Source organism: Cyprinodon variegatus, unplaced genomic scaffold, assembly GCF_000732505.1.
Source record: "Cyprinodon variegatus isolate N-32 unplaced genomic scaffold, C_variegatus-1.0 Scaffold422, whole genome shotgun sequence".
NCBI lineage: Eukaryota > Metazoa > Chordata > Actinopteri > Cyprinodontiformes > Cyprinodontidae > Cyprinodon > Cyprinodon variegatus.
Window position 1 is genome coordinate 642,420 of NW_015150875.1, and position 11,612 is coordinate 654,031.

Genomic DNA, 11,612 nt, shown 5'->3' on the forward strand with positions numbered 1-11,612 from the left:
ACATAACTTTATTTTATTGGGCTATATCAGAATGAAAACGTAGGAAATGTTTTATGTGATTTTCCTTGAATTTTTTAGACAGAGGGGACTCTGTAATGCCCCCTCTTTCTGAGTGAGCCTTCGTTGTATTAATAAAAAGCATTAAATCCTGCAGCTGCTTATCAGGTATTATGATGTGGAGACTGGGGCGGGCAGAGGCGCAGCTCATATCCTCAGCCTTCAGACCCAGCACCTCCAGAGCGCTGCTGAGCGTCAAGCGAGACTGTGGGCGAGAAAAAAAGGGGGTTAGACTGATTACAGTTCGAGGAGAGCAGACTGCAGCAGACGGAGCGCACACGAGTTGTATAACAGGGATTATTTCCTGACAGCGGGGGAGACATTAAAATGATGCATGGACTGCGCGTAAAAATCCACAAGATTCCTTTGAGGGGTTGACCGACGGATGAAGGACTGGGCCAAACTCCAGGAGAAGCTTTTTCATGCAAATTCGTGAAATAATAGGCGTGCCTTTGGGCGATGGAGTCACAGCCAGAAAGGAAAAGCCCCTCAGTTGGATCATCCGCGACATTCAAAGACGGTGAAGCGCGTTTCACGGACGCACTGAGGGCTACGCAGGGGCGAATGGTTTAAAGCGACTTTCTGCAGACATTCCTGCTAAAACTCTGCTTCACTTCAGTTGGATCACTACTAAAAACTTAAACACTTTCATTTATCAACATTTTTATTATTATTTTTTTTAGATGTTTAAACCAACTCTGGATCATTTCTAGTAGCCCTGATGCAGTTTATACTACCGATGCCTTTATTTACAAGTTTTTCCGCCTAAAGATTATTATTATTATTTTTTTCTTGGGAAAACTTAAATTTTTTTCTAAAACCCGTTAAGGATTTTTTTTTTTTAGTTTAAATTTTTCTTTTCAGCACCATGTCCGAGGACGACAGCCGCTCCAGCCGCGGCTGCGCGCGCGTCACGGAGGACAGCAGCGTCAGCGTCCTCAGCTGGGAGCAAGTGCAGCGGCTGGACGCCATCCTCACGGAGACCATCCCCATCCACGGCCGTGGGAACTTCCCCACGCTGGAGATGCAGCCGCAGCAGATCGTTAAGGTGGTGCGCAGCCGGATGGAGGAGAAGCAGATCCACGTCCGGGACGTCCGGTTAAACGGATCCGCTGCCAGCCATGTCTTACATGAGGACAGCGGGTTGGGCTACAAGGACCTGGACCTGATATTCTGCGCTGAAATGAAAGGCGAGAGCGAATTTCAGACAGTTAAAGACATAGTGTTGGACTGCCTCTTGGATTTTTTACCCGACTGTGTCAACAAAGAGAAAATAACCCCTCTGACTTTGAAGGTACTTCCTACTTTACCTGCGTCTGCTTCCTGCTTTTTAAGCAGTAATAAAAAAATATCACTATAATATTACCACATATAATAAAAGTAATAAAAAAAAGCAGTGTAATTAAATGTTAAATTCTCCAGCAGGATCTCACATTTCTTTAATTAAAAGGCACCAAAATGAAAAGAAAGTCCTCCTGCCTTCAAAAGTTTTTTAATTGCACAGAGACAATATTTTAATGAGGAAACTAATTTTAACTGACAGATAAAAAGATAAACCTAGTCTCCATTTAACTTCTGTGATGTCACTACAGGCATATGTGCAAGCTGGTTTGTAGGATTTGGTCTTTTTTCTTTTAAAATAATCTAATAGAAATTAGTCTATAAAAGCTGTAATATGTTAGTTGGATGAAAAGTGCAGAGAGTTTGTAAGTAGTAGTGAAATAAGAGTTGAAAGGATAGAGATAAACTCCCTACCTCTTAGAAACACATGTACTGTGTGTTATATGAAAGGGATTTCCTATCAGTAAAGGCACAATTCTGTGTATGATTATAAAAAAGTTATTACAATAAAACATACAGGGGTGATTAGGATTGTTTTATGGAATTTTGATTGTGTGATAATGGTTAATATTTCCCTTCTTCTTTCTCACCCTGTCACACAAACCTGCAGGAAGCCTACGTGCAAAAGATGGTGAAGGTGAATAATGACTCGGACCGCTGGAGCCTTATCTCGCTCTCCAACAACCGAGGAAAGAATGTGGAGCTGAAGTTCGTGGACTCCCTCCGGCGGCAGTTTGAGTTCAGCGTGGACTCCTTCCAGATCAAACTGGACTCCTTGCTGCTGTTCTACGAATGTTCCGAGAACCCCATGTCTGAGACCTTCCACCCCACCATCGTGGGCGAGAGCGTCTACGGCGACTTCAGCGAGGCCTTGGACCACCTACGTCACAAGATCATCTGCACCAGGAACCCTGAGGAGATCCGAGGCGGGGGCCTCCTGAAGTACTGTCACCTGCTGGTGAGGGGTTTCCGACCAGCCTCGGAGTCTGAGATGAAGTCCCTGCAGCGCTACATGTGCTCCCGCTTCTTCATTGACTTTTCGGATATTGGAGAACAGCAGCGGAAGCTGGAGTCCTACCTGCAGAACCACTTTGTAGGCCTGGAGGACCGCAAGTATGACTACCTAACGACCCTCCATGGAGTGGTCAATGAAAGCACCGTGTGCCTGATGGGACATGAGAGGCGACAGACCCTCGGGCTCATAGGCATGCTGGCAGTGCGAGTCCTGGCAGAGCAGAACGTCATCCCAAATGTGGCTAACGTGACATGTTACTACCAGCCTGCTCCTTATGTAGCAGACGGTAACTTCAGTAACTATTACATAGCGCAGGTGCAGCCGGTGTTTACCTGCCAGCAGCCTGCCTACTCCACATGGCTGCCCTGTAACTGAGTTCCTGAAAGGGAAGGAGGAGGGCAAGAGTCTGATTTCTTTAAACAGGAGCGAGCGCAACTGTTACGGCCTCAGATCTGTCCACGGCATTTTACAGCTGACAGAATCAGGTTCTCTGTTTAATGTTTTGCATCAAAGCTTCTGTTTTAGTTCATACATAATGTATGAATGATACATCCAAAAACAGCTGCCGTGTTTCAAAGTGAATCTCACATTACTTTCAATCCCCAACCTCGCCTCATCCTACCGAGGCCAGACTTTGGGGGGGTGGGGGGTTGTAAGTGGTTAATTTTGGGTGCATTGGAAGCGACGGCTGAATGGAAATTAGTGCCTGCCTTGAAGTGTGTAGCAGAACTGTCACAGAGACTGATTGAATCTGTCACAAACTAATTAGGCTGCAGATCGAGCGGCTGCATCAGAGTCCCGAAGCTGACAGCTACTCCAGCAAAAGCTTTTATGGGTGGTCTTTCTCAGTGCAAATTAACACACTCACACACAATTTCAGGATGAAAACCGTCCTGTTTTACATCATCTGAACCGCAGCCGGTTGCCTTTTGACTGGTTAACTATGTCCGCCTTGCACCTTTCTAACCAAAGAATCTTTATGGACCGCTTCTAAACGTTACAACCCCGATTGTGACCTGGGAAAACTGAAAACAACTATAGACATATTGGTTTGTTTATGTGAACACATTAGTTTCTAAGTGCCTCTAGCCTCTGAGCGGACAAGGAAAGCAGTAAGCAAGCCATGTGACCCCAATCTTGTAACACCCCCATATGCTTCTGAATGTATATGTGATATCACACAGTCAGTGTTGAGATAAAAAAAAAAAAGAGCCCAGTGCTTTGGTGTGGTTGTTTTCATTAAAGTGGTTGCCAAGCATCTGATTGAGAGGTATTTTGTAATGTTTACATTCTTCAGATTGAAATGTTATCCTCCAACCAGCGATATCCTATCTGAGTACTGTTGCAGCAGTTGGGAGAAAGGTCAGATCATCAGCAACAACTAAACAACTCCCAACTAGTATCTTATCTTCTGTGAACTCGTACAGTGGTGCTTCTCTTTACCCTACTCTAAGAAATAAAAGCAGATCAGAAGGGTTTGACAGATGCCCTGCTGTGTGTGGTCCCCAGGCTTCATCCTATAATAGTAGGACGTTTCCAGAGGCACCTTGGATCTAGAAATTCAGTTTGCTGTAACAACCTCCAAGGGAATTCCTCAGCTGCTGCTGGAGGGCTGGAAAAAACTCAGCCAGGGTCGGGGCCCACAGGTTCAGGAAACTACGTGCCAAACATTTCATTTATACCCCTAAAGTTTGATAAACCGCCGATGGGAGTGCCGACCCGATTGAAGGAGTGGAAACCCCCGGGGTTGGGGTGGGGTGGGGGGAAGGAGTGATCATTCTGGAGATATGGGTGCAGCTGGTGATGGGGTTTATCTCTTTAGGGCTACCGCGCTTTGCTTTAGAACCTGTTACATTGCACGCTCACATTAGCTTCTAGCAGCTTGCAAACTTCATGGCAAAACTCAAATGGTCTATTTACATTATTTTATCTGCTATAATGAATGTTAAAAAACAAAACAAAACAAAAAAACAATGGTGGAGGCTGAAGAACACCCCAGCCACAGGAGATCTCAAGTTTCAACATAACTTTATGTTAATTTTAGTATTCATCCAATATATATATATATATATATATATATATATATATATATATATATATATATATATATATATATATATATATATATATATATTTCGAGGGAACTAAGGCACTTCAGGTTAAAGGAGGAACTGTATTGCAACTTCTCAAAATGGCGGAATGTGAAAACAGATTTTCACATTCCGCAAAAATCACCCACAGTGTTGCAGGTTTTATTCCACTTGTATCAATTGTTTCCTCTAAAACCACAATTTATTCGATGTTTACATTTCAGCTCTGATCTCAGTTGCTTCCGCTCAGTTGCTGCCCATGTTGATAGATTGTAAAGGCGATGTTCGTCAGTCTGCACTTAATGAAGTCCAATTAGCTAGCTCCGGTTTGCCTGCCACCTAACGGTTGCTAACTTGTGTTTAAGATTGTGGGTTTCAAGTTTCTGTTTATTTTTTGCAGACTTTTACAGAAAACATGTTCAGAAAGATCCCTGTCCTGTATGTATATTTTTTATGATCGTACTTCTTATAAATGTATCGGACACTGCTGATGTTGCGGTGCTTTTGAATCTGTGATTGGGCTTCAAAGGATATGTTCTCAATAGCTGTTTTTTTTTTTTTTTTTGCTATGTTATGTCATGTGCTCAATTGGTCAAAAGGTACAAGATGTTTTATTCATTAAAAAAAAATCTAAAAACCTGATTCATCATGTCTTTTATTAGTCATCTGTTTGGATCTAAATTTGGCTCATTCCACACTGTTCCCAAACAGCAGACGTTGTGCTGTTTTTTTTGTTTGATTGATTGATTTATTTTTTTGCTGATTTAAATTGTGCAATGATTTTTGAGGTGGGTTTTCTGCCATGGGAAGCAAATCCACACAGCAAGTCTCTGGGTCCAGGAGGTCCAGCCAGAACGCTGTCCAGAAACAGCAGTTGTTGAATGTGAGGGGATTTGAATGCACCAAAAAAAAAAAAAAAAAAAGAACATAGCTTTAGTGGTGTTGAGATAGGATCCCAGTTTTCATCTGCTAAATGTAAAAAAAAAAAAAAAAAAGAACTCATCAAATTCTCTTTTAACAGCCAGCCACCCAGCATTTACCATCAGCAAATATGTTGTCTGCCCAGTGATCATCACTGAGTCTCCCTGTTTCTTGCACTGGAAAAAATCAAAATCAAGATAAATATTTTTTTCTTAAAATAATTGCATTTTTGCATTTGTGCACAATTTACATTTAAAATGAGAAAAAAAAACTATTTCATTGTCTTATTTCAAGTGTATATTATCTAATTACCTTATTTTGAGAGTAAAAATCCTCCTTCCATTGGCAAATCGTCTTATTTACCTGCTCAAATTAAGGGTAAATACACTTAATTTAAGATATTTTTACTTATCTTTAGATTGTTTTTGCAGTTTGGGCCTGTGGCTGTGATGAAATTGCCACATAAGTCACATGACACAACCTGCCCTAGATTCAAATGACTACAGAGGAGGAAATACGGTCCTAAATATAGAAGATGTGATAATATCATTCCACATAAGCTGTATTTACAGCTTATTAATCTAAGCCATTAGCGGAGTGACTTGCAGATCCATGCTTAGCAGTCATGTAGAGGAGATGTTGTCTATTGGTTTTTCTTTTGGGTTTTTCCTTTCCAAAAACTAAAATCCAAAAGAATGTGACAGGTTTTCAGCTTGCCTTTAATATGCACCTCCAAATCAAAACAGAATGTTTGAACATGACTCCTCTGAAGTCTCACCAAATTATGATCAAATGAAGTCTGGATACACTTTGGCATAGAAGAAAGACTTGCTTCATATTTTATCCTCACATGTTGCTGGGATTCCTCTGGAATTTAACCTTTTTTTTTTTACCACCAGATGAGACAGGTTGGATGGGTTTATCTACCAATTCCTGCTGCCAGTTCCTGCTGGCTTTTTTGTATTGCTTTACAGAGAAAAACTCAGAATCTGCCACTTGTAAAATAATGGATGCTTTAAAATCAGAGAAATGTGACCTAATAAAGAACAAAATAATTTTTTTCTTAACAACCAAAAATAGTCTTTCCTGTATTGGTTTTTCTTGAACAACAAGGAACTACCTCATGTACTGCATTCTTCAGATTATTGACTGATCCCACTTGCTTTTCTGTAAAAGCAGATCAACCCTACTATGGCTGAATTTATATATATATATATATATATATATATATATATATAGATATATATAATAAAAGAAAATAATTGCTTGCCAAAGATTCCTTTACCCACTGAATGTGTAATAACTGGCAGCTATCTAAAGTTGTTTGTGTAACACAAACTGTTTGCATATTTGCAAAAATTTGCATCAAGGGGGCAATAATACCGGATAACATTGAGTTTTAGGAGACAAAAAAAAATCGGAGGAATTTTCTCGACTTCTCCTTTTTAAAAAGAAAAAAAAAAACCCACCTTCATCCAAGGTGACTGTGTCTATCTTCAACAGTCTATAGGAGAAAGGCGCGGTACATCGCAAGGCAAATGGACATGTGCACATAACGTATACATAAGGGCAAATTAGTGTCATCAATCAGCCTAAACAGTCATGTTTTTTGGACTGTAGAAAGAAATTTGGAATACCTGGGGAGAGTCCATGCATGCACCTGGAGAATTTGCAAACTCCACAAGAAAGAGCCAAGAGGGGATCCAAACCAGGACATACTATACTTGCTGCAAGGCAGCAGGACTGCAAACTGCAAAACCAAACAGCCTTTAAAAAAGAAAAGAAAAACACATCTTTAAAGTAAAACTGCCTTTTTGAAGTGAGGTTCTATTAAAAGATTATATGCATTTTGATCAATCTTTTGGCTTTATTCATTTACTGTGCATTTAACCCTTTAAAGCCAAGTGTATCATATCTGATAAATGAGCTTTTGAGACTTTTGCATCATCAGTGTGATATTTTTGTTCTTGAAACCCCTGACTTACACAATCAGATGCATTCAGCGAACAGAAAATGTGTAAAAGATTATACAGAAATGCCTACTTTATCAAAACTGATGCAAATTAATGCTATAATTTAACTTATTCAAAAAGTATTTTTTAAATTTCCTTTGTCAGAAAGTGAAATGACAGCTCTAATAAAAAAAAATAGAATTTTCTGTGAATTATTTCACTGGTCCAGGCTTTAAAGGGTTAGATGACTGGAACCAAAGGCTAGAAGTCAAAGCTAGTCCAACAGAAGCCAAGACCAAAGCAGTTTTCTACTATTCTCTAAATATTTATCTAAAAACTATTTTATGAGCTGTTAGTTTAGTTGTTTGTTGTCCCATGAGTTCTACAAGTCCTATTCTTAATATCCAGCATGACAGCCCTTAATCCTCTGTAAATGTCTTGTCCTATTTGTGGTTTTCTGGTAAGAAAACACAGTGATGTAAAGGCGCCTCTAACCCTAAATCTCTGCCTCTTAATTCGAGCCAGCATCAGATGAAGAAGCCCTCTTAATTTTAGATGAGCTTTTGATTTAAAGTTGTGAACAAGTCTCATCACAGAAGCTAGCTGGCACACGGAGAGAGTTACAGTAATTCACAATGAGTGTGCCAAGAAGGGTTTTCATAATTACCTGTTTACCTTCACATAAAAGCACAGCCACTTTTCTGCCATTCATCCTGCACTTCTCTGTTCCCCCTGCTTGTCTGGGAGCTCATCTGTTTCTAATGGCTTTTCCACGGCAGAGATTGGAGAGTGGCTGACTTCACGGGGTTTCTCTCCTGTTTTCCAGACCTTTTTCCTGTGAAGAAAATTTTTCCAGATGAAAGTTTTTTTATGGAATAAAAGGGCACTGTTAAGAAGTGTCTCCCACTCAGACTGAAGCACAGATTGTTGGTGAGGAGTGATGCCTTTTGTAAAGCTAACCTGCTGTTTTGGTTTCCTTTGTGGCTAAGTCTCTGAAAACCTATTAATAAAAACATTCAACATGATAATTTTTTTTTTTTTAGTTTTTTAAAACATTTATGTTACCACTAAGCAGACTGTATTAAAATACTGTCAACAGACCTTTCAATCTAACATAAATAAAAAAAAGGGTCAAAACATTTCCATCCATGCGTAAATGTCAGGTCTCGTTCTGGTCTTTTATTTGAGTTATACAACCTCTAAAAGTTGGCGTATGATCAAACACTGTTAAACATTTGACATTCAACAAAAGCTATTCAATAACAAATTAGGGGATAAAAATGGAGTGGAAAAATATATGGATAAATAATGAAAAATATATATATATATGTAAAAAATTATTATGGCTCAAATGATAGAAAACAAAGCGGAATTGTTTATGCTATAACCAAAAACCTTTTTGGCTTCTGACCAGCAGAATTCATGACTTAAACTATTGGTTGGTTTACAACCAATTTGCAAAACTCTTTTGAACTAGCACTCATCCTCGGCAGATGGACGCTCACACCGAGTCTGGTTCTGCCGGACGTTTCCCACTGTTAAAAGGGAGTTTTTCCTCTCCACTGTCACTGCATGCTTGCTCAGTGTGAGAGATGCTAAATAATCAAAGACTCAATGCGTTCTGCTGGTTTTACTTAGATAAAAAATTTTTAACCAATCCGATTGATGATTTGATGACATGTTTGGGGAATTGGCGCTATATAAATAAACTGAACAGCATTCAATTGAATTTTAACAATCAGTGAAATAATGAAAATAGTATTAAAAACCAATAAGGCCATATTATGTGGCCATACAAAAACAGGTTCCATTTGATTCCACTTGACTCAGTGGAAAATAAAGTATTTTTACTTGATCAGGGGCATTACCCTATTGAATGTTCCTCTTAGATGTGCCACTCAAAAAGTCAGGTCATTAGCAGGACTCTGAAGAACTTGGCTGACTTGTATGGAAGCCATTCATTTGTTTCAGGTGTGTGGAAGCAGAGATACATGTTAAAGGTCCAGGTTACTGGACCTCCACGGCCAGCATTGAGGAACCCTGGTTCATACTAATTTCAAACTTTCCCAGTTTACCTTTGGTTTCCTTTTATTCTGCTTTCAACCGTTCTTGGTAAGAGATCAAAACTAAAATGTGGATCGTTAGGAAAAAATAAAATCTGGGATTGATTTGTTTCTGACAGCTCCTCTTTGTGGTGTTTGAAGATTTACAGACCCCAGTAAAGCAATACCTCAGCTAAACAGCATCGCTGAGGAGGGTTGTGGATCTGAAACAGCTGAGCAGAGCTGAATCAGTCCTAGATCTGGAAGAATTTTGGCACTTATGATTCAGTAGAAATTAGGTGAAAGAAGAAACATCAGAATGAGACACAAAGATTAGATGATCAGAATATAATTTAAGATTTTATGTACCGGGTACACCTATTTTCTTGTTCTTATTTGTTTATTAGGGCCTTCCTTGGTATATTTACTGACCATGCTGGAGCATTAGCTCTTCGGACCTACTGCCTGTACTAATTCTGACCTATGGTAGTCTTAATGCGGAAGAGGAAACCTGAGAGCTTGGTATAATTTATCATGAGTGTCAGGCCTGGACTACATATGGCTGAATTTCGGGTTTGGCTTAAACAAAACCATAAAATCTATTCAATGAGCCGGTAAAGATAAATAATGTGCGAGTGTGTGTAAGGGGCTCCTGTTTTGGTATCAGAGTGAGAACTATTTTTCCAGTTTCACCAACAAATTGAGGACTGTTTGTACCAAAGTGAGCACAGTTTGAAGACTCCTATTTTATTTTTTGGTACGGTTAACTTTAGGGCTTAAGTGTGAATTCAGTTTAGGTTAAGGTTAGCAGTAGGATGCACACACTTTTTGAAAGTGGGGAATATTGCACCTCACCACTGTCGGGGGCACTTAAACACTGTATTGACTCCTATGCCGGTACTTTAGCATGCACATGCATGAGCAGGGAGGCATGAAAAAGCTGCAGAAGAGTGGCACTCAAGAACTGACTATCCTACTCCTGACATAAAGCAAGATGAGAAGGTTTGTTTCTGTGTGGAGATTTTGTTGCAGTTGAGTATATTTTTCTGTTTTACCAGTAAAGTGAGGACATCTCCTTGCCCTATAACTTAAGGGGCTTAGGTTTTGGAATAAGTTATGAATTAGGTTTGGGTTAGTGAGAAGTAAGTACTGGTAATGGTTAGGTTTAGGGGTAGGCCATAATAACTATTGAAAATCATTTGAAGTCAATGTAAGGTCCTTTGTTGGTATAGAAAACACAGGTGTGTGTTTGTTCCCATAGAATGAGAAGGTGAGCCTCTCATCTTAGAGATTAGTGTCATCTAGGTTAGCAGGTTTATCTTATATAATTCCTAGGACAGAAGAGCGTCCTGTCTAATCAGCAAAGGAATCCCCTTTCCCATTATACCATGTCAGGGTATATGTTTTTGCATTTGTAACAAGCTGCATGCATAACAAATATAGTTGTTCTACTCACAATGCTGTTTATCTCTGCAGCTTATTCAGAGTTAGCATGCATCTATTGACTTTAATTAACACTTTTTTGTATGTGCAGGAAGTTAGGCTCTTTTTGACCATTGGACTGGTCTTGGCGGGAAAATCTACCTGCCCATCACTGAAACAGTTAGTGCAAACTGAATCCCAGAGCAAAACACTTTAAAACAAAGTTTTCTAAAGTTTTCTGATTCTGGCCTGTTTGTGTGCACCACCTCTGTCTACTTGTGATCATCTCTGTGCTGCTGCAATTTGGATCATTGCCTCCACCTGTGTATTTCCGGCCTGCTCCCTAACCACGCCTCATGCACTTCAAGTGATGATCTTGCTTTAAATACTCCTCTATTGCTGACAAACTGGGCATTATTGTTGAAAGGCTTAGTGTGAGTAAATTATTTCCATTCATTCTTTTGGCTTCTGGATTTCTTTTTTTTCCTTTCTCTCACTGGAAATTCTCCTGGATTCTGAATTTAGGACATAAACCTTTTCTCCGCGTCCTGACTACCACCTGCTGTCTAACCCTCGGCTCTTTCAGCCTGAATCTGCCTCCCTGTGTTCAACCTTGTTTCTGTGCCCCGACTACAGATTTACGCAAGCTTGACCCTTTGACCCTGTCACTTATTTCTGTTTCCACTGCGTCTCCTGATCATCCATTCCTGCCAACCTCCTGGGTTAGTAAATCTGAAGAAGTCCTCCTTTGTGAACCGTTTGTGGCTCGCTT

The 11,612-nt window shown here is 39.9% G+C and overlaps 1 protein-coding gene across 1 annotated transcript; it reads left to right on the plus strand.

Annotated features, from left to right (window-relative positions):
- Positions 1-247: 247 nt before the first annotated feature.
- fam46a (family with sequence similarity 46 member A) lies at positions 248-4,440 on the plus strand. Its single transcript, XM_015388420.1, has 2 exons — positions 248-1,351; positions 2,009-4,440. Exons 1-2 carry the CDS (start codon positions 926-928, stop codon positions 2,786-2,788), a joined length of 1,206 nt encoding a protein of 401 aa, XP_015243906.1. The 5' UTR covers positions 248-925; the 3' UTR covers positions 2,789-4,440.
- Positions 4,441-11,612: the final 7,172 nt, after the last annotated feature.

Coding starts and splice junctions, on each gene's coding strand:
- fam46a (XM_015388420.1), top strand. CDS start 926: ATGTCCGAGGACGACAGCCGCTCCAGCCGCGGCTGCGCGCGCGTCACG. Junction 1,352..2,008: donor TAACCCCTCTGACTTTGAAG/GTACTTCCTACT, acceptor ACAAACCTGCAG/GAAGCCTACGTGCAAAAGAT.